General features: G+C 48.5%; 1 protein-coding gene across 1 annotated transcript; it reads left to right on the top strand.

Annotated features, from left to right (window-relative positions):
* Positions 1–14,834: 14,834 nt before the first annotated feature.
* Positions 14,835–16,360, top strand: LOC141129585 (olfactory receptor 51G2-like). Its single transcript, XM_073617683.1, has one exon. The coding sequence runs from the start codon at positions 15,389–15,391 to the stop codon at positions 16,358–16,360; it is 972 nt and encodes a 323-aa protein (XP_073473784.1). The 5' UTR covers positions 14,835–15,388.
* The last annotated feature ends 7,628 nt before the right edge of the window (positions 16,361–23,988 follow it).

The following is a 23,988-nucleotide window of genomic DNA, read 5'->3' as shown; positions in this document are numbered from 1 at the left end:
AAACGTATGGCGGAGCTCAGTGACAAATGTATGGCGGAGCTCGGTGACAAACGCATGGCGGAGCTTGGTGACAAAGGCATGGTGGAGTTCGGTGACAAAGACATGGTGGAGCTTGGTGACAAAGGCATGGCGGAGCTTGGTGACAAAGGCATGGCGGAGCTTGGTGACAAAGGCATGGCGGAGCTCGGTGACAAAGGCATGGTGGAGCTCGGTGACAAAGGCATGGCGGAGCTCGGTGACAAAGGCATGGTGGAGCTTGGTGACAAAGACATGGTGGAGCTCGGTGACAAAGGCATGGTGGAGCTTGGTGACAAAGGCATAGTGAAGCTCGTGACAAAGGCATGGTAGAGCTCGGTGACAAAAGGCATGGTGGAGCTTGGTGACAAAGACATCGTGGAGCTCGGTGACAAAGGCATGGTGGAGCTCGGTGACAAAGGCATGGCGGAGCTCGGTGACAAAGGCATGGCGGAGCTTGGTGACAAAGACATGGCAGAGCTCGGTGACAAAGACATGGTGGAGCTTGGTGACAAAGACATGGCGGAGCTCGGTGACAAAGGCATGGCGGAGCTCGGTGACAAAGACATGGTGGAGCTCGGTGACAAAGACATGTTGGAGCTCGGTGACAAAGACATGGTGGAGCTCGGTGACAAAGGCATGGTGGAGCTCGGTGACAAAGGCATGGTAGAGCTCGGTGACAAAGGCATGGCGGAGCTCGGTGACAAAGGCATGGCGGAGCTCGGTGACAAAGGCATGGTGGAGCTTGGTGACAAAGACATGGTGGAGCTCGGTGACAAAGGCATGGTGGAGCTCGGTGACAAAGCCATGGCGGAGCTCGGTGACAAAGGCATGGCGGAGCTCGGTGACAAAGGCATGGCGGAGCTCGGTGACAAAGGCATGGCGGAGCTCGGTGACAAAGACATGGCGGAGCTCGGTGACAAAGACATGGTGGAGCTCGGTGACAAAGACATGGTGGAGCTCGGTGACAAAGGCATGGTGGAGCTCGGTGACAAAGGCATGGTGGAGCTCGGTGACAAAGGCATGGCTGAGCTCGGTGACAAAGGCATGGTGGAGCTTGGTGACAAAGACATGGTGGAGCTCGGTGACAAAGGCATGGTGGAGCTCGGTGACAAAGACATGGTGGAGCTCGGTGACAAAGGCATGGTGGAGCTCGGTGACAAAGACATGGTGGAGCTCGGTGACAAAGGCATGGCTGAGCTCGGTGACAAAGGCATGGTGGAGCTTGGTGACAAAGACATGGTGGAGCTCGGTGACAAAGGCATGGTGGAGCTCGGTGACAAAGACATGGTGGAGCTCGGTGACAAAGACATGGTGGGGCTCGGTGACAAAGGCATGGCGGAGCTCGGTTACAAAGGCATGGCGGAGCTCGGTGACAAAGGTATGGCGGAGCTCGGTGACAAAGACATGGCAGAGCTCGGTGACAAAGACATGGTGGAGCTTGGTGACAAAGACACGGTGGAGCTCGGTGACAAAGGCATGGTGGAGCTCGGTGACAAAGAAATGGTGGAGCTCGGTGACAAAGACATGGTGGAGCTCGGTGACAAAGGCATGGTGGAGCTCGGTGACAAAGACATGGTGGAGCTCGGTGACAAAGACATGGCGGAGCTTGTGACAAAGACATGGTGGAGCTCGGTGACAAAGGCATGGCGGAGCTCGGTGACAAAGGCATGGCGGAGCTCGGTGACAAAGACATGGTGGAGCTTGGTGACAAAGGCATGGTGGAGCTCCGTGACAAAGGCATGGTGGAGTTCGGTGACAAAGGCATGGCGGAGCTCGGTGACAAAGACATGGTGGAGCTCGGTGACAAAGGCATGGTGGAGCTTGGTGACAAAGGCATGGTGGAACTCGGTGACAAAGGCATGGCGGAGCTTGGTGACAAAGGCATGGTGGAACTCGGTGACAAAGGCATGGCGGAGCTTGGTGACAAAGGCATGGTGGAGATCGGTGACAAAGGCATGGTGGAACTCGGTGACAAAGGCATGGCGGAAGCTCGGTGACAAAGACATGGCGGAGCTCGGTGACAAAGACATGGCGGAGCTCGGTGACAAGTGGCTCTGCTCCATCGTTCCCATTGGGTTGTGGTGTCAGACATGTTGTGATGTACAGTAGATGGCTTTTCAATGGGTTCGCTTATGGTGACAATATAACAAACATGAATGTTCCCTCACATCACTTCTAACCCCACATCTATGATGTCCATAAATATCACCGACAGAGGATCCAATAGAACTCGCTGCAAAAAATCTAGTAAATGTTAAAAGTGCTAGTTAAAAAAAAGAGAAAAAAAAAAAAAAACAGCGAGTTCTCAGTTCTGCTCAGACTCGGCCTATATTTGAGAATCCCCCCCCAGATTGTCACCCCGGCCGGTATCTCTGTATTTCTTCCCCGTCTTCCGAGAATTCCACCTCCAGTCATCATTCCCCTGCTTCCTCTCCGATGTGTCCGGATGATTGCCAGGCGGAAGAATCCTCCCATCTTACAGAAACCCAGATGATATATCACAGAGGAGCTGGGCCGTCATCACTTATTATTTCCAAACACAGAAAACATAAATATTCGCTGCTTTACTAACACTTTTCCCATGGAAAAAGACCCCCCCTCCCCCAAAATGGGCACCCAGAATAGACTCAAAGTATGAGATCACGATGTTTATAAACATTGATCAAAGATACAAAGTAACATTGTTTATAAACATTGATCAGACAGGAGATAGAGAGATACAAAGTAACATTGTTTATAAACATTGATCAGACAGGAGATAGAGAGATACAAAGTAACATTGTTTATAAACATTAATCAGATGAGAGATAGAGAGATACAAAGTAACATTAATTATAAACATTGATCAGACAACAGATAGAGAGATACAAAGTAACATTGTTTATAAACATTGATCAGATGGGAGATAGAGAGATACAAAGTTACATTGTTTATAAACATTGATCAGACCTGGTGTGCACACTCCCCCCCCTGCAGTCCCCCCAACTAAGAGTCTGTCAGGATGTCCTGGCCAATGATTCAGGGCCGAGACCTGCCGATCAGCTCTGTCCAATCACATTCTATGGGGTTGAGGTCAGGACTCTGTGCAGGCCAATCAAGTTCCTCCACCCCAAACTCGCTCATCCATGTCTGTATGGACCTTGCTTTGTGCACTGGTGTGCAGTCATGTTGGAACAGGAAGGGGCCGTCCCCAAACTCCTCCCACAAAGTTGGGAGCATGAAATTGTCCAAAATGTCTTGGTATGCCGACGCCTTAAGAGTTCCCTTCACTGGAACTAAGGGGCCAAACCCAACCCCTGAAAAACAACCCCTACACCATAATCCCCCCTCCACCCCACACCATAATCCCCCCTCCACCAAATAATTTGGACCAGTGCACAAAGCAAGGTCCATAAAGACATGGATGAGCAAGTTTGGGGTGGAGGAACTTGACTGGCCTGCACAGAGTCCTGACCACAACCCCATAGAACACCTTTGGGATAAATTAGAGCGGAGACTGCGAGCCAGGCCTTCTCATCCAACATCAGTGCCTGACCTCACAAATGCACTTCTGGAAGAATGGTCAAACATTCCCATAGACACACTCCTAAACCTTGTGGACGGCCTTCCCAGAAGAGTTGAAGCTGTTATAGCTGCAAGGGGCGGAGCCAACTCAATATTGAACCCTCCGGACTAAGACTGGGATGTCATTAAAGTTCATGTGTGTGTAAAGGCAGGCGTCCCAATACTTTTGGTCATATAGTGTATTTATCCCTCTGTTATCTTAAGTGATGAGAAAATGATTGTCGATCGGAGTAAAGGGGGTTAAAGTACAAAGTTCAGAATCCCTGAGAAGGAAGGAGAGTGACCAGAACACATCTCCAGCACACAATCCTTCATAACTGTATTCTTTAATATTTATATACATTTAAAGGGGATAGAAGTCTCAGCCTGGCTGGGAATCGGTGGAGAAGTGCCGAGAATGTTCACAATTCACCAGAAACAAAGTTAAAGCAGATTTTTCGGTTTGCTTTCCACGATCTCCTGGTAACACTTTGAGGAACAATCAGACTTTGGCAGCGACGTCTCCCAGATCCGAGAGAAATGTTTTCTGTCTGTTATAAATAAACACAGAATTTTATTTGAAGTCATTTCAGATCTTCCCTTCAAAGACAAACACGGAGATGAGAAATGGATGACTTCAAGGATTGTGCCAGAGAAGGATTATAAAGGGACCTCCAAAGGTCTGTAATGTAAAGGTCCTCCATAACAGACTTTTAGAGGTCTGCTATGTATTTTGGGGGACCTCTGGGGTAAAAAAAGAAGCCAGGAGGTAAAAGGATGACTCTGAGGACTGTGCCGGAGAAGGATTATAAAGGAACCTAGTTAAAGCAAATTTTTCGGGTTTGCTTTCCACGATCTCCTGGTAGCACTTTGAGGAACAATCAGACTTTGGCAGCGATGTCTCCCAGATCCGAGAGAAATGTTTTCAGTCTGTTATAAATAAACACAATATTTTATTTGAAGTCATTTCAGATCTTCCCTTCAAAGACAAACACGGAGATGAGAAATGGATGACTTCAAGGATTGTGACATAATGGGGCCTCCAACGGTCTGTAATGTAAAGGTTCTTCTCCATAACAGACTTTTAGAGGTCTGCTATGTATTTTGGGGGACCTCTGGGGTAAAAAAAAAGAATCCGGGAGGGAAATAGATGACTCTGAGGACTGTGCCGGAGAAAGGATTATAATGGGACCTCCAAAGGTCTGTAATTTAAAGGTCCTCCATAACAGACTTTTAGAGGTCTGCTATGTATTTTGGGGGACCTCTGGGGTAAAAAAAAGAATCCGGGAGGGAAATGGATGACTCTGAGGACTGTGCCGGAGAAAGGATTATAATGGGACCTCCAAAGGTCTGTAATGTAAAGGTCCTCCATAACAGACTTTTTGAGGTCTGCTGTGTATTTTGGGGGACCTCTGGGGTAAAAAAAAAAAGAAGCCAGGAGGGAAATGGATGACTCTGAGGACTGTGCCAGAGAAGGATTATAATGGGACCTCCAAAAGTCTGTTATGTAAAGGTCCTCCATAACAGACTTTTAGAGGTCTGCTATGTATTTTGGGGGACCTCTGGGGTAAAAAAAAAAAAAAAAGGAATCCGGGAGGGAAATGGATGACTCTGAGGACTGTGCCGGAGAAGGATTATAAAGTAATCTAGTTAAAGCAGATTTTTCGGTTTGCTTTCCACGATCTCCTGGTAACACTTTGAGGAACAATCAGACTTTGGCAGCGACGTCTCCCAGATCCGAGAGAAATGTTTTCTGTCTGTTATAAATAAACACAGAATTTTATTTGAAGTCATTTCAGATCTTCCCTTCAAAGACAAACACGGAGATGAGAAATGGATGACTTCAAGGACTGTGACAGAGAAGGATTATAATGGAACCTCCAAAGGTCTGTAATGTAAAGGTCCTCCATAACAGACTTTTAGAGGTCTGCTATGTATTTTGGGGGACCTCTGGGGTAAAAAAAAGAATCCGGGAGGGAAATGGATGACTCTGAGGACTGTGCCGAAGAAGGATTATAATGGGTCCTCGAAAGGTCTGTAATGTAAAGGTCCTCCATAACAGATTTTTAGAGGTCTGCTATGTATTTTGGGGGACCTCTGGGGTAAAAAAAAGAATCTGGGAGGGAAATGGATGACTCTGAGTATTGTCCTGGAGAAGGATTATAAAGGGACCTCCAAAGGTCTGTAATGTAAAGGTTCTCCATAACAGACTTTTAGAGATCAGCTATGTATTTTGGGGGACCTCTGGGGTCAATGTCTCATTTTGTCTTTTAAAAAAAGAAGCCATTTGCTTGCAATTAAAAACTCCTCACATCTCTGGATCACATGGAATTTTTGGTTAACTTATTTTCTTTTAAACACCTTTCCACCCGACCTATAACAGATTGATGGCTGGACGGGCCTTTCGTCCCTCTGAGTGGACGTCATATGACTTCCTCTCAGAAGGCGCCACTTGAGTGACCGCGGGGCCGTGCAGCGCTGCAATCTGTCACCGGCTGTGTCCACCAGACACAGCCAATGACTGATCACTTTGCTGGCCCGCTGCCAGTATCATGTGATCACTGTGACCAATCACAGCAGGTCACATGACAGTTGTACACAATAGCTGGCTTCCTTTCATGCCATTCATTGTATGCAGTTGTGTTGCTAGTTGTGATTGGTTACAGTGATCCCAACACGATAACCACCCCAAACACACCTCCAAGACCACCACTGCCTTGCTAAAGAAGCTGAGGGTAAAGGTGATGGACTGGCCAAGCATGTCTCCAGACCTAAACCCTATTGATCATCTGTGGGACATCCTCAAACGGAAGGTGGAGGAGCACAAGGTCTCTAACATCCACCAGCTCTGTGATGTCATCATGGAGGAGGGGAAGAGGACTCCAGTGACAACCTGTGAAGCTCTGGTGACCTCCATGCCCAAGAGGGTTAAGGCAGTGCTGGAAAATAATGGTGGCCACACAAAACATTGACACTTTGGGCCCAATCTGGAAATTTTCATCTAGGGGTGTACTGACTTTTGTTGCCAGCGGTTTAGACATTAATGGCTGTGTGTTGAGTTATTTTGAGGGGACAGCAAATTTACACTGTTATACAAGCTGTACACTCACTACTTTACATTGTAGACAAGTGTCATTTCTTCAGTGTTGTCACATGAAAAGAGAGAAGAAAAGATTTACACAAATGTCACTGAGGGGTGTACTTATTTTTGTCAGGTAGTGTATATATATATATATATATATATATATATATATATAATGCTTTGGGGTTTCTAAGTAATTGGAAATGGATTGTTACATGTGAACAAAAAGCACCAGAAAAGATCTTCAGATGGTTAAACTCCATCTAATTACAGCTTGCTCCTCTGAGCCCATGGGGCTCCTATGAGTACATGGGGCTCCTCTGAGTACACGGGGCCCCTCTGAGCACACGGGGCTCCTCTGAGCATATGGGGCCCCTCCAGTATTGGTGAATTCTCCTCTCGGAGTTTCCACTGGGCTCGTTGATCTGATTATAAAGCTGGTTGGTCTCCTGTAGAGGAGTCAGTAGGATCTACACACAACCAGGATGGAGGATTAGGAGAGACGGGTAAGACGATGTCCCGGGACGGGTGTGATATATGATAATTACCCCGAGAACAACACAGGAGGTTTTATAATCACAGATAATCCCGGCAATGTCTGTAATCTGTGTGAAATGTCAGCTTCTACAAAAGTGAGTACACCCCTCACATTTTTCTATCTTTTCACGTGACAACACTGAAGAAGTCCATACCTACCTCCCCTCTGTGATACCTACCACCCCTCTGTGATATCTACCTCCCCTCTGTGATATCTACCTCCCCTCTGTGATATCTACCTCCCCTCTGTGATACTTACCTCACCTCTGTGATATCTACCTCCCCTCTGTGATACTTACCTCACCTCTGTGATATCTACCTCCCCTCTGTGATACCTACCTCCCCTCTGTGATATCTATCTCCCCTCTGTGATACCTACCTCCCCTCTGTGATATCTATCTCCCCTCTGTGATATCTACCTCCCCTCTGTGATACCTACCTCCCCTCTGTGATATCGACCTCCCCTCTGTGATATCTACCTCCCCTCTGTGATATCGACCTCCCCTCTGTGATATCTACCTCACCTCTGTGATATCTACCTCCCCTCTGTGATACTTACCTCACCTCTGTGATATCTACCTCCCCTCTGTGATACCTACCTCCCCTCTGTGATATCTATCTCCCCTCTGTGATACCTACCTCCCCTCTGTGATATCTACCTCCCCTCTGTGATATCTACCTCCCCTCTGTGATATCGACCTCCCCTCTGTGATATCTACCTCCCCTCTGTGATATCTACCACCCCTCTGTGATATCTACCTCCCCTCTGTGATATCTACCTCCCCTCTGTGATATCGACCTCCCCTCTGTGATATCTACCTCCCCTCTGTGATACTTACCTCACCTCTGTGATATCTACCTCCCCTCTGTGATACTTACCTCACCTCTGTGATACTTACCACACCTCTGTGATACCTACCTCCCCTCTGTGATATCTACCTCCCCTCTGTGATATCTACCTCACCTCTGTGATACTTACCTCACCTCTGTGATATCTACCTCCCCTCTGTGATACCTACCTCCCCTCTGTGATATCTATCTCCCCTCTGTGATACCTACCTCCCCTCTGTGATATCTACCTCCCCTCTGTGATATCTACCTCCCCTCTGTGATATCGACCTCCCCTCTGTGATATCTACCTCCCCTCTGTGATATCTACCACCCCTCTGTGATATCTACCTCCCCTCTGTGATATCTACCTCCCCTCTGTGATATCGACCTCCCCTCTGTGATATCTACCTCCCCTCTGTGATACTTACCTCACCTCTGTGATATCTACCTCCCCTCTGTGATACTTACCTCACCTCTGTGATACTTACCTCACCTCTGTGATACCTACCTCCCCTCTGTGATATCTACCTCCCCTCTGTGATATCTACCTCACCTCTGTGATATCTATCTCCCCTCTGTGATATCTACCTCCCCTCTGTGATATCTACCTCACCTCTGTGATATCTACCTCACCTCTGTGATATCTACCTCCCCTCTGTGATATCTACCTCCCCTCTGTGATACCTACCTCCCCTCTGTGATATCTACCTCACCTCTGTGATATCTACCTCCCCTCTGTGATACCTACCACCCCTCTGTGATATCTACCTCCCCTCTGTGATATCTACCTCACCTCTGTGATACCTACCTCACCTCTGTGATATCTACCTCACCTCTGTGATACCTACCTCCCCTCTGTGATACCTACCTCACCTCTGTGATCTAAGAAGCCAGAAACATGGAGGATTTTGTCGCTTCCAGTTTTGGTTTGTTTGTTGCTTGAACCAGAATCTAATCACACTGATTTCACACTGACCACAGCGATCTCACACTGACCACACTGATCTCACACTGACCACACCGATCTCACACTGACCACACCGATCTCACACTGACCACACCGATCTCACACTGACCACACTGATCTCACACTGACCACACCGATCTCACACTAATCACACCGATCTCACACTGACCACACTGATCTCACACTGATCACACCGATCTCACACTGATCACACTGATCTCACACTGACCACACTGATCTCACACTGATCACACTGATTTCACACTGACCACACCGATCTCACACTGACCACACTGATCTCACACTGATCAGATGCTTTGGAGGGCAGGGGAGAGATTTGAGGGGTCTAATAGATCTCAGATCTCTCCATTACAGAGGGAAATGACACATTATGGCCACTAGAGGGAGCTGATGATCCCTTTCTTACAGAAATCCCCTCATTCGGTGTAGATTGGATATTTTACCAAATCTTTATTTTCACCTTTTGTCCTGACAAAGAAATGTTAGAATTGCCACCAAGTTCTGAGTGTTTCTGATTTGACTGATTTTATACTCCTGAGGGAGCGTCACACTTTACTGCATTGTCCTCAATCCAACCTTCTCAGGATGGTGAGACCTGAAATGACATCAGGCAATGCTCAGGTTGTGTGTTGGTGGACCCCAATATCAGCCTCTCATCTCTTTTATCTGTAGGGGGGGCCAGAGGGGCTGCTGGGTAATGCACTTTGCATGCCATCATCACACTACATTCTGGATTCCTCCTTGTTCCTGACACCTCTGTGGCCTCCTCTGATGGTATGGAGGTCAGGAGGCCATGTGGAGGCTTCAGGAACAATGGAAATGGGTGAGAGAAGAGCAGGAGGAACTGACACCCAACCTTCACCAGCTCACTACGGAGGGTTGGGAGGATCTCCCCCCAGAAACCCCAGAAACCCCATAATATTCATAGATAGTCAGACACCTTCAAATCTTCCACATTGAGCCTCTTGTCCATTGGAATGTTACATTCATACTTACTAATTCTTCATTCCTGCTCTCTGGTTTCATTCCTGGTGGCCCACTTAGACCCCGCCAACTTGCCGGAGTGCCCTATCTAGACCCCACTGACTTAGGTGAGCAGTCCACCCAAACACCACCCCTAAGTATGTGGGGGACCACCCACTCCCAGCCCCCGATCACTGCAATGAATGGCTCATTGAGTTATGGTGCGTGCAATGTAACTCAGAGAAGAAGGATCCTGTGATCCCGGGACTTTGCCCGGGACACAGCATCATCGGGACTGTCCCGGAAAATTGGGGATAGTTGACATCTACATGCGATGATCTTTTCATGTATTCTTTCTATGACTTTTAGGCCACTTGCACACAGGGCTGTCTAGCAATAGTTCATCCATTTCAGAGTTTAGTGTGCTCAGGAAGGACAAGGTCATCCAGCGCCCCCCCTCCCCGCTAGGTGGAGTCTGCAGTAGAGTCCCCCTTTACATCAGGTGTCCCCATGCTCCCAAGTTGTTGCCTTTCTCCCTTGTACTGGAAGATCAGTTCTCACCCTTCCTCTCTCCGGTCATGTGACAAGTCCCCTGTCCTACCTCAGCAGTGTGGCGATGAAACTGAGGACAGTTCTCAGTCTCAGCGCTGGCTCTTTTCCGCCCCATGCAGGCTGGAGAGAGGAGAAATCGGAATCCTCCCTCCAACAGCACCTATTGGCCGCTGCGCCTTCTGACAGGACTGACACTGCAGTCATTCCTGTCCGTAAGGAGTGAAACAGGTGGAGAACTCACCAGCACGGTCCCCCAGCCCCCTCTTCTCAACACAGCACCCAGAACAGCCCCCCCCTCAGTCCCAGCACTGAGTGCAGCATCCAGAAGACCTGAATTCTAGACTGTCATCCGGGAACATACAGGGCCCTAAACAATGGTGCCACTCTGTACAGCCCCCTCCAGCCACACCCACAACTTCAATTGGATGCCTGCAGTGGGGCTGGATCCTGAACTGCCCCTCCCCCCCCCCACCCAGATTCACTAATACACCAGGTGGGATGCACTGCTGTTGGATGGCCCCGGGTGCAAGGAGGCTTTAAAGTCTAACTCAGTGTAGTTGTGGCCAGAGTGGGAGGAGACACAACATTTCCATCAGGTTTTCTTTCTCTGTGATTGGGCAGACCATCACTTATTTCCCACAACCTCTGTATAAGAAATGAGGTGAGTGGTCATTGTTCTGGAACACTTATTCAGTATCCATGAGGTGAGTGGTCATTGTTCTGGAACACTTATTGAGTATCCATGAGGTGAGTGGTCATTGTTCTGGAACACTTATTGAGTATCCATGAGGTGAGTGGTCATTGTTCTGGAACACTTATTGAGTATCCATGAGGTGAGTGGTCATTGTTCTGGAACACTTATTGAGTATCCATGAGGTGAGTGGTCATTGTTCTGGAACACTTATTGAGTATCCATGAGGTGAGTGGTCATTGTTCTGGAACACTTATTGAGTATCCATGAGGTGAGTGGTCATTGTTCTGGAACACTTATTGAATATCCATGAGGTGAGTGGTCATTGTTCTGGAACACTTATTGAGTATCCATGAGGTGAGTGGTCATTGTTCTGGAACACTTATTGAATATCCATGAGGTGAGTGGTCATTGTTCTGGAACACTTATTGAGTATCCATGAGGTGAGTGGTCATTGTTCTGGAACACTTATTGAGTATCCATGAGGTGAGTGGTCATTGTTCTGGAACACTTATTGAATATCCATGAGGTGAGTGGTCATTGTTCTGGAACACTTATTTTGTGTCCATGGGGTGAGTGGTCATTGTTCTGGAACACTTATTGAATATCCATGAGGTGAGTGGTCATTGTTCTGGAACACTTATTGAGCTTCCATGAGGTGAGTGATCATTGTTCTGGAACTCTTATTGAATATCCATGAGGTGAGTGGTCATTGTTCTGGAACTCTTATTGAATATCCATGAGGTGAGTGGTCATTGTTCTGGAACTCTTATTGAATATCCATGAGGTGAGTGGTCATTGTTCTGGAACTCTTTTGAGCATCCATGAGGTTAGTGATCATTGTTCTGGAACACTTATTGAGTATCCATGAAGTGAGTGGCAATTGTTCTGGAACCCTTATTGCGTATCAGTGAGGTGAGTGGTCATTGTTCTGGAACCCTTATTATGTATCCATGAGGTGAGTGGTCATTGTTCTGGAACACTTATTATGTATCCATGGGGTGAGTGGTCATTGTTCTGGAACACTTATTATGTATCCATGGGGTGAGTGGTCATTGTTCTGGAACACTTATTATGTATCCATGGGGTGAGTGGTCATTGTTCTGGAACACTTATTATGTATCCATGGGGTGAGTGGTCATTGTTCTGGAACACATATTGAGTATCCATGGGCTGAGTGGTCATTGTTCTGGAACACTTATTATGTGTCTATGGGGTGGAGTGGTCATTGTTCTGGGACACTTATTATGTATCCATGGGATGAGTGGTCATTGTTCTGGAACACTTATTATGTGTCTATGGAGTGGAGTGGTCATTGTTCTGGAACCCTTATTATGTATCCATGGGGTGAGTGGTCATTGTTCTGGAACACTTATTATGTGTCCATGGGGTGAGTGGTCATTGTTCTGGAACCCTTATTATGTATCCATGGGGTGAGTGGTCATTGTTCTGGAACACTTATTATGTGTCTATGGGGTGGAGTGGTCATTGTTCTGGAACACTTATTGAGTATCCATGGGCTGAGTGGTCATTGTTCTGGAACACTTATTATGTGTCTATGGGGTGGAGTGGTCATTGTTCTGGGACACTTATTATGTATCCATGGGATGAGTGGTCATTGTTCTGGAACACTTATTATGTGTCTATGGAGTGGAGTGGTCATTGTTCTGGAACCCTTATTATGTATCCATGGGGTGAGTGGTCATTGTTCTGGAACACTTATTATGTGTCCATGGGGTGAGTGGTCATTGTTCTGGAACCCTTATTATGTATCCATGGGGTGAGTGGTCATTGTTCTGGAACACTTATTGAGTATCCATGGGGTGAGTGGTCGTTGTTCTAGAACAATTATTATGTATCCATGGGATGAGTGGTCATTGTTCTGGAAAACTTATTGAGTATCCATGAGGTTAGTGGTCATTGTTCTGGAACACTTATTGAGAATCCATGAGGTGAGTGGTCATTGTTCTGGAACACTTATTGAGTATATCCATGGGATGAGTGGTCATTGTTCTGGAACACTTATTGAGTATATCCATGGGATGAGTGGTCATTGTTCTGGAACACTTATTGAGTATATCCATGAGGTGAGTGGTCATTGTTCTGGAACACTTATTGAGAATCCATGAGGTGAGTGGTCATTGTTCTGGAACACTTATTGAGTATATCCATGGGGTGAGTGGTCATTGTTCTGGAACACTTATTGAGAATCCATGGGGTGAGTGGTCATTGTTCTAGAACATTTATTATGTATCCATGGGGTGAGTGGTCATTGTTCTGGAACACTTATTATGTATCCATGGGGTGAGTGGTCATTGTTCTGGAACACTTATTATGCATCCATGGGGTGAGTGGTCATTGTTCTGGAACACTTATTGTGTGTCCATGGGGTGAGTGGTCATTGTTCTAGAACATTTATTATGTATCCATGGGGTGAGTGGTCATTGTTCTGGAACACTTATTATGTATCCATGGGGTGAGTGGTCATTGTTCTGGAACACTTATTGTGTGTCCATGGGGTGAGTGGTCATTGTTCTAGAACATTTATTATGTATCCATGGGGTGAGTGGTCATTGTTCTGGAACACTTATTATGTATCCATGGGGTGAGTGGTCATTGTTCTGGAACACTTATTATGCATCCATGGGGTGAGTGGTCATTGTTCTGGAACACTTATTATGTGTCTATGGAGTGGAGTGGTCATTGTTCTGGAACCCTTATTATGTATCCATGGGGTGAGTGGTCATTGTTCTGGAACACTTATTATGTGTCTATGGAGTGGAGTGGTCATTGTTCTGGAACACTTATTATGTATCCATGGGATGAGTGGTCATTGTTCTGGAACACTTATTATGTGTCTATGGAGTGGAGTGGTCATTGTTCTGGAACCCTTATTGAGTATCCATGAGATGAGTGGTCATTGTTCTGGAACACTTATTATGTGTCCATGGGGTGAGTGGTCATTGTTCTGGAACACGTATTATGTGTCCATGGGGTGGAGTGGTCATTGTTCTGGAACACTTATTATGTATCCATGGGGTGAGTGGTCATTGTTCTGGAACACTTATTGAGTATCCATGGGGTGAGTGGTCGTTGTTCTAGAACACTTATTATGTATCCATGGGGTGAGTGGTCATTGTTCTGGAAAACTTATTGAGTATCCATGGGGTGAGTGGTCATTGTTCTGGAAAACTTATTGAGTATCCATGGGGTGGAGTGGTCATTGTTCTGGAACACTTATTATGTATCCATGGGGTGAGTGGTCATTGTTCTGGAAAACTTATTGAGTATCCATGAGGTTAGTGGTCATTGTTCTGGAACACTTATTGAGTATATCCATGGGGTGAGTGGTCATTGTTCTGGAACACTTATTGAGAATCCATGGGGTGAGTGGTCATTGTTCTGGAACACTTATTGAGTATATCCATGGGGTGAGTGGCCATTGTTCTAGAACACTTATTGCGTATATCCATGGGGTGAGTGGTCATTGTTCTGGAACACTTATTGAGTATCCATGGGATGAGTGGTCATTGTTCTGGAACACTTATTGTGTGTCCATGGGGTGAGTGGTCATTGTTCTAGAACAATTATTATGTATCCATGGGATGAGTGGTCATTGTTCTGGAACACTTATTATGTATCCATTACTTTGCTTTGGACTCTTTATGTAATGTATGATATCTTTGTTCTGACATCTAGTGGTAACCAATGTAACTACAACTTGTAATTTAATGTCTGTAAAATGGTACAATCCAGATTCCTCGCATGTTGGGGATGGTTGGTTTAGTCCTTAGCTAGACCCTTCCATTTTTCCTCATGTTCCCTCAGTGAGGTACCAGACTTCATAGCGGGCACACGGCATAGAAGATCATTGCCCCTTTACACTTTGATTTGACTGGTGAACATCCCTCGTGTTGCAGTCTAACAAGTAACACTACGTTGGATTAAAGTGCCGGGTTTTACCGGGTTTTACCGGGGAGTTAAGCTGTCTGTAGAGGGCGCTTATTCAGCAGGTGATCATACTGGCTGGATGGACTGAGGTCTAAAGGAGGTATGTCAATTTATAAAGCGGTGCTTCAAACAGAACAGTTATTAATGGGGCAGGAAGGTATGAAAAAAAAAAAAAAGGGCCAAAACATCTAATTATGATTATGTTTGTGTATTTCAGATGTCTGTAGAGTGAATGGCGGCTCCCTCTAATGTCTCCAGGATCTTTATCCTGAGTGGGATTCCAGAGTTGGAAGATCATCAGAACTTTCTTGCCTTTCCTCTCTGTCTCCTCTATGTTGTGGCTTTGTGGGGTAATTGCACCATCCTGGTCATTATTAGGACAGAAGAGAGCTTCCACCAGCCCATGTACGTATTATTGGCCATGCTGGCTATGACCGACATTGGAGTGTCCCTCACAACCCTGCCCACCGTCCTTGGTATCTTCTGGTTTGGCTATTACCAGATCAATCTGGACTCTTGCCTCACTCAGATGTACTTCCTCCATACGTTTGCCGCCATGGAGTCCGGAGTCCTGGTGGTCATGGCAGTAGACAGACTCATCGCCATATGGGACCCTCTGAGGTATTCCTCCATCTTAACCAATCCACTCATAGGCAAGATTGGACTTGGGATTGTTTTGCGGGGTCTCTGTGTGGTCTTCCCGATTCCGTTCCTCACCAGACGGTTTCCGTTCAATAAGAGTCACCTCTTGTCCCATTCATATTGTCTCCACCAAGACGTCATCAGGGTGGCAGGAGCAGATACCACAGTCAACAGCATCTACGGTCTAGTGGCCGTGCTCATGACCAAGGGGGTGGACTCCATGTTTATCGTCATCTCCTATATACTGATTCTGAAAGCCGTTCTGGACATTAAAGCCAACTCAGCTCGCCTCAAGGCCTTCAGCACTTGTGTTTGCCATGTTTGTGCCGTCCTCTTATTCTATATCCCGCTCATCGGACTCTCGGTAGTCCATAGGTTCGGGAAGAACACTTCCCACCTTTTACCCATCCTGATGGCCGATGTGTACCTTCTAGTTCCTCCAGTGATCAACCCGGTCATCTACAGCATAAAGACCAAACAGATCCGACAGAAGATTGTCAAGGTCTTCAATCGTCAGAAAATCAGGACTCTGGATAACAAAATTGCCGTAATTAAAGTCTAGCCGGTCCCTTCCGGCTTTCAGAATATCTCAAGGTGATACCATGTTTCCCCGAAAATAAGACCTGGCGTGATTGTTCTTGTAGGTCTTATTTTCAGGGTAAGGCTTATTTTTGGGGAAACAGGTTAGGGCTTATTTGGGGGGTAGGGCTTATATTGCAGCCATCACTGACAATCACGGTCTTATTTTCGGGGAAACAGGGTAGATGGAGGAGATGTAATCTCTCAAACTTAATGACATTTAGGGTTGTTGAGTGCACCGGGTGTCATAAAGGCCTTTTCCATCATAAAATTATTATTTTTTTCACCTTTTCTTTGCAAACCCCCCCCCACCCCACAAGGCGGGTTTCCTAATTGGTGACAAAAGTGGCCTCTTACTAAATACATTGGACTGTCTTATTTGCAAAAAAGGGGACATTTTGGGAGTATTTGTACTTTGATTTTCAGATATATATCCCATAGTTTGTAGACTCTATAACTTTCACATACACCAATCAATATACTATTATATAATATTTATTGGAATTTTTTATTTTTTTTACCAAAGACATATAGCAGAATACATTTGTCCAAAATGTATAAAGAATTTTTATTGTATTGGATATGTTTTATAACAGAAAATAGAAAATATTGTTTTATTTTCAAAATTTGTAGTCTTTTTTTTCTTTTGTTTATAAAAAAAAAATAAAAAGCGGCGGTGATCAAATACCACCAAAATAAGTCTCTATTTGTGTGACAAAATGATATAAATGTTCTTTGGGTACGGTGTCACATGACCGCGCAATTACCAGGTAAAGTAGCGCAGTGATAGCAATAATGGTTGGGTTGGACTCCAGGAAAATTTCATACTTTTTCCATTCTATTCCCCATCTTGTATGAAAAAAAAAATCTCGATTATTCCACGCTCCAGTAAAAGTGTCCTCTACTTCCTCCTCTGACCAATGCTGGAGATCCTCTTCAAGGCAGAACAACACTTTGTCATTCTACTCATTTCCTGCTATCCCAGCCCGTCACTGACATGTCCCCCCAGAGGGCGCCTCATGAGCAATCAAGAATAGACCATGCAACCAGTGGCTTGGCGTGGGTTGTCAACACTTGGGGCAAGGCAAGTGATTTGTGCCCCCTAACCTGTGGACTTGTAGCCCCCTCCTAGATCCCTCCACTTTGATCATACCCCCAGATCCCCCACCAGATCCTCCACTCTGATCACACCAAAGATCCCCCCAATCCTTCCACTCTGATCACATCCCCAGATCCCTCACCAGATCCTCCACTGTGATCACATCCCCAGATCCCCCACCAGATCCTTCACTCTGATCACACCCGCATATACCCCCCATCCCTCCAATCCGATCACATCCCGAGATCCCCCACCAGATCATCCACTCTGATAACACCAAGATCCCCCCAATCCTTCCATTCTTATCACATCCCCAGATCCCTCACCAGATCCTCCACTCTTATCACACCCCCATATACCCCCCATCCCTCCAATCTGATTACACCCCCAGATCCCCCACCAGATACTCCACTATGATCACACCCCCAGATGCCCCCCAACTCTCTACTATGATCACAACTCAAGATCCCCCTGATCCCTCCACTCTGATCACACCCCAGATCCCCTTCACTCTTATCATACCCCCAGATCTCTTACCAGATCCCTCCACTCAGATCACACCCTTAGATACCCCTCCTCCATCGTTCCACTCTGATCACACCCCAGATCCCTTCACTCTGATCACACCCCCAGATCCCTTACCAGATCCTCCACTCTGATCACACCCCCATATTCCCTTACCAGATCCTGCACTCAGATCACACCCCCAGATCCCTTACCAGATCCTCCACTCAGATCACACCCCCAGATCCCTTACCAGATCCTCCACTCAGATCACACCCTCAGATCCCTTACCAGATCCTCCACTCTGATCACACCCCCATATTCCCTTTCCAGATCCTCCACTCAGATCACACCCCCATATCCCTTACCAGATCCTCCACTCTGATCACACCCCCAGATCCTTTTCCAGATTCTTTCCACTCTGATCACACCCCCAGATCTCTTACCAGATCCTCCACTCAGATAACACCCCCCCCGGATCCCCTTCACTCTTATCACACCCCCAGATCCCTTTCCAGATCCTCCACTCTGATCACACCCCCAGATTCTCTTCACTCTTATCACACCCCAGATCCCTTACCAGATACTCCACTCTGATCACACCCCAGATCCCCTGAACCCACCCCCAGATCTCTTACCAGATCCCTCCACTCTGATCACATGCTCAGATACACCCCCCCTCCATCCCTCCACTCTGATCACACCCCAGATCCCTTTCCAGATTCTTTCCACTCAGATCACACCATCAGATACCTTACCAGATCCTCCACTCAGATCACACCAACAGATCCCTTACCAGATCCTCCACTCAGATCACACCAACAGATCCCTTACCAGATCCTCCACTCAGATCACACCAACAGATCCCTTACCAGATCCTCCACTCAGATCACACCAACAGATCCCTTACCAGATCCTCCACTCAGATCACACCCCCAGATCCCTTACCAGATCCTCCACTCAGATCACACCCCCAGATCCCTTTCCAGATTCTTTTCACTCTGATCACACCCCCAGATCTCTTACCAGATCCTCCACTCTGATCACACCCCAGATCCCCTTCACTCTTATCACACCCCAGATCCCTTACCAGATCCTCCACTCTGATCACACCCCAGATCCCCTTCACTCTTATCACACCCCCAGATCCCTTACCAGATCCTCCACTCTGATCACACCCCCAGATCCATTACCAGATCCCTCCACTCTGATTGCACCCCAGATCCCTCCACTATGATCACACCCACAGATCCCCCATCCCTCCACTTTGATCCCAACTCCAGATCCCCCAGATCCCTCCACTCTGATCACACCTCCAGATCACCCCACAAAACTCCTCTACCAGATCCCTCCACTCCAATCACATGCACAATCCCCCCACATATCACTGGTCCTGCAGCCCCAGGGACATGAGGATTTGCTGTGTCCTGCACAGGTAGTAGAATATCTCCAGCAGGATTTCCACTGGCAACCAGCAGAGAGCCTCCCCTCCTATAACGGCACCCCAACAACCCTTACCTCCTCCTATACCAGCACCCCGACACCCCCTGACCTCCTCCTATACCAGCACCCCGACACCCCCTGACCTCCTCCTATACCAGCACCCCGACACCCCCTGACCTCCTCCTATACCAGCACCCCGACACCCCCTGACCTCCTCCTATACCAGCACCCCGACACCCCCTGACCTCCTCCTATACCAGCACCCCGACACCCCCTACCTGAGATCCCCCCTCCCCGTACAGAATGGTGCTTTGCTTAGTGCACACACTCAGGATCCGCCCATCGCTCTGCCCTCCTCTGCATACTTGGATTTATTCTCCCTGCTTTCTCAATGGCAGCTGAGAGAAAGGTTGTGAATGTGGATTTGTATTTCACCTCCCCCTCCCCATGCTGACACCCTAAGGTGGCTGTCTGGGCTGCCTTATGCTGGCACCGGTCCTATCTGTGCCATTCTAAACATTGCACCTAGGGCAACAGCACTGGCTGCCCCTGCCCCCACCCCACATGATACGCCACCACATGCAACCAAGGTTTCCATATCTGTGTCTCCTTAGATGAATCTCATCAATCTTCTCATGCGTGTAATATATCTTTCTTAATGATTGAGAGGTAAAATATAAAAAAAATTACCGCGCTGTCTCTTTAAATAATAAACAGCAGCCAGCACAGCAAAAGGACAATTGCAACAACGTGAAAAATGAAATAAAAGTGCAGCGCTAATGTGCAATGTAAAAATTAAACTAAAATAAGTGAAAACACCTTAAAAGTACAAGACATGAAACAACAGTGCAAGAAAACTTTTTACAAATAAGCAGTGGCGGCTAGTGAAGTTTTAGGATGGGGGGCCGCCAGACCCCGCCCTTCCTTTTTGACCCCTCCCACTTGGTGAAAATGGGAGTGGTTTCAGCAAAATAGTGGGTGTGGCTAAAAGGTGGTGTGGTTAGCATCTGAGATGAATGAGGGATGGAGGGAGAGAGGGATGGAGGGACAGCAGGCCCAGATCCTACACAACAATAGAAATATGTGTATTCTAGAAAGTTTTACAATCAGCAGATAAAGATATTCCAAACACCTGGTGTTAGCACTTCAATCATCCCGGCATCATGGTTGTTATGGTGTCAGGATAATTGAAGCGCATGAATTCTATTATGACATTGTAATATAAAATGAAATCATTCAACTCACCATAATGCAGAATCAGTGGGAGCCCTGAGTGTGTCACTAGCCACGTCGCCTGCCACCAGATGCCATCAGGTGTCCCCAGCGGAGTCCGTCCTTACATGCAGCCTGTGTCCCATAAAATGCAGCCTGTGTCACACAAAATGCAGCCTGGGTCCCACAAAATGCAGCCTGTGTCCCACCAAATGCAGCCTGTGTCCCACCAAATGCAGTCTGTGTCTTACCAAATGCAGCCTGTGTCTCACCAAATGCAGCCTGTGTCTCACCAAAAGCAGCCTGTGTCCCCCAAATGCAGTCTGTGTCTCACCAAAAGCAGCCTGTGTCTCACCAAAAGCAGCCTGTGTCCCCCAATGCAGCCTTGCCTGTGTCCCTCAATGCAACCTTGCCTGTGTTCCCCAATGCAGCCTTGCCTGTGTCCCTCAATGCAGTCTTACCTGTGTCCCCCAATGCAGCCTTCCCTGTGTCGCTCAATGCAGCCTTGCCTGTGTCCCCCAATGCAGCCTTGCCTGTGTCCCTCAATGCAGCCTTGCCTGTGTCCCCAATGCAGCCTTGCCTGTGTCCCCCAATGCAGCCTTGCCTGTGTCCCCCAATGCAGCCTTGCCTGTGTCCCCCAATGTAGCCTTGCCTGTGTCCCCCAATGCAGCCTTGCATGTGTCCCCCAATGCAGCCTGTGTCCACCAAATGCAGCCTGTGTCCCCCAATGCAGCCTTGCCTGTGTCCTCCAATGCAGCCTTGCCTGTGTCCCCAATGCAGCCCTGCATGTGTCCCCAATGCAGCCTTGCCTGTGTCCCCCAATGCAGCCTTGCATGTGTCCCCTAATGCAGCCTTGCCTGTGTCCCCAATGCAGCCTTGCCTGTGTCCCCCAATGCAGCCTTGCCTGTGTCCCCCAATGTAGCCTTGCCTGTGTCCCCCAATGCAGCCTTGCATGTGTCCCCCAATGCAGCCTGTGTCCACCAAATGCAGCCTGTGTCCCCCAATGCAGCCTTGCCTGTGTCCCTCAATGCAGCCTTGCCTGTGTCCCCAATGCAGCCTTGCATGTGTCCCCCAATGCAGCCTTGCCTGTGTCCCCAATGCAGCCTTGCCTGTGTCCCTCAATGCAGCCTTGCCTGTGTCCCCCAATGTAGCCTTGCCTGTGTCCCCCAATGCAGCCTTGCATGTGTCCCCCAATGCAGCCTGTGTCCACCAAATGCAGCCTGTGTCCACCAAATGCAGCCTTGCCTGTGTCCCCAATGCAGAATTGTCTGTGTCCCCAATGCAGCCTTGCCTGTGTCTCTCAATGCAGCCTTGCCTGTGTCCCCCAATGTAGCCTTGCCTGTGTCCCCCAATGCAGCCTTGCATGTGTCCCCCAATGCAGCCTGTGTCCACCAAATGCAGCCTGTGTCCACCAAATGCAGCCTTGCCTGTGTCCCCAATGCAGCATTGTCTGTGTCCCACAATGCAGCCTTGCCTGTGTCCCCAATGCAGCCTTGCATGTGTCCCCCAATGCAGCCTTGCATGTGTCCCCAATGCAGCCTTGCATGTGTCCCATAATGCAGCCTTGCCTGTGTCCCCCAATGCAGCCTTGCCTGTGTCCCTCAATGCAGCCTTGCCTGTGTCCCCAATGCAGCCTTTCCTGTGTCCTACAATGCAACCTTGCCTGTGTCCCCAATGCAGCCTTGCATGTGTCCCCCAATGCAGCCTTGCCTGTGTCCCCCAATGCAGCCTGTGTCCACCAAATGCAGCCTGTGTCCACCAAATGCAGCCTTGCCTGTGTCCCCCAATGCAGCATTGCCTGTGTCCTACAATGCAGCCTTGCCTGTGTCCCCAATGCAGCCTTGCCTGTGTCCCTCAATGCAGCCTTGCCTGTGTCCCCAATGCAGCCTTTCATGTGTCCCCCAATGCAGCCGGTGTCCACCAAATGCAGCCTGTGTCCACCAAATGCAGCCTTGCCTGTGTCCCTCAATGCAGCATTGCCTGTGTCCCACAATGCAGCCTTGCCTGTGTCCCCAATGCAGCCTTGCATGTGTCCCCCAATGCAGCCTTGCCTGTGTCCCTAATGCAGCCTTGCATGTGCCCCCAATGCAGCCTTGCCTGTGTCCCCCAATGCAGCCTTGCCTGTGTCCCCCAATGCAGCCTTGCCTGTGTCCCCCAATGCAGCCTTGCCTGTATCCCCCAATGCAGCCTGTGTCCCCAAATGCAGCCTGTGTCCACCAAATGCAGCCTTGCCTGTGTCCCCCAATGCAGCATTGCCTGTGTCCCACAATGCAGCCTTGCCTGTGTCCCCAATGCAGCCTTGCCTGTGTCCCCAATGCAGCCTTGCATGTGTCCCCAATGCAGCCTTGCCTGTGTCCCTCAATGCAGCCTTGCCTGTGTCCCCAATGCAGCCTTGCATGTGTTCCCCAATGCAGCCTTGCCTGTGTCCCCCAATGCAGCCTTGCCTGTGTCCCCCAATGTAGCCTTGCCTGTGTCCCCCAATGCAGCCTTGCATGTGTCCCCCAATGCAGCCTGTGTCCACCAAATGCAGCCTTGCCTGTGTCCCCCAATGCAGCCTTGCCTGTGTCCCTCAATGCAGCCTTGCCTGTGTCCCCAATGCAGCCTTGCCTGTGTCCCTCAATGCAGCCTTGCCTGTGTCCCCAATGCAGCCTTGCATGTGTCCCCCAATGCGGCCTTGCCTGTGTCCCCCAATGCAGCCTGTGTCCACCAAATGCAGCCTGTGTCCCCCAATGCAGCCTTGCCTGTGTCCCTCAATGCAGCCTTGCCTGTGTCCCCAATGCAGCCTTGCCTGTGTCCCCAATGCAGCCTTGCATGTGTCCCCCAATGCAGCCTTGCATGTGTCCCCAATGCAGCCTTGCATGTGTCCCATAATGCAGCCTTGCCTGTGTCCCCCAATGCAGCCTTGCCTGTGTCCCTCAATGCAGCCTTGCCTGTGTCCCCCAATGCAGCATTGCCTGTGTCCTACAATGCAGCCTTGCCTGTGTCCCCAATGCAGCCTTGTCTGTGTCCCCAATGCAGCCTTGCCTGTGTCCCCAATGCAGCCTTGCCTGTGTCCCCCAATGCAGCCTTGCCTGTGTCCCCAAATGCAGCCTGTGTCCACCAAATGCAGCCTGTGTCCACCAAATGCAGCCTTGCCTGTGTCCCCCAATGCAGCCTTGCATGTGTCCCCCAATGTAGCCTTTCCTGTGTCCCCTATGCAGCCTTGCATGTGTCCCCAATGCAGCCTTGCATGTGTCCCCCAATGCAGCCTGTGTCCACCAAATGCAGCCTTGCCTGTGTCCCCCAATGCAGCATTGCCTGTGTCCCACAATGCAGCCTTGCCTGTGTCCCCAATGCAGCATTGCCTGTGTCCC

This window comes from Aquarana catesbeiana, linkage group LG02, assembly GCF_042186555.1.
Source record: "Aquarana catesbeiana isolate 2022-GZ linkage group LG02, ASM4218655v1, whole genome shotgun sequence".
In the NCBI taxonomy this organism is placed as follows: Eukaryota; Metazoa; Chordata; class Amphibia; order Anura; family Ranidae; genus Aquarana; species Aquarana catesbeiana.
The sequence above is the reverse complement of the archived record's forward strand: the minus strand, read 5'-3'. Positions and strand labels throughout refer to the sequence as shown.

Coding starts and splice junctions, on each gene's coding strand:
- LOC141129585 (XM_073617683.1), top strand. CDS start 15,389: ATGGCGGCTCCCTCTAATGTCTCCAGGATCTTTATCCTGAGTGGGATT.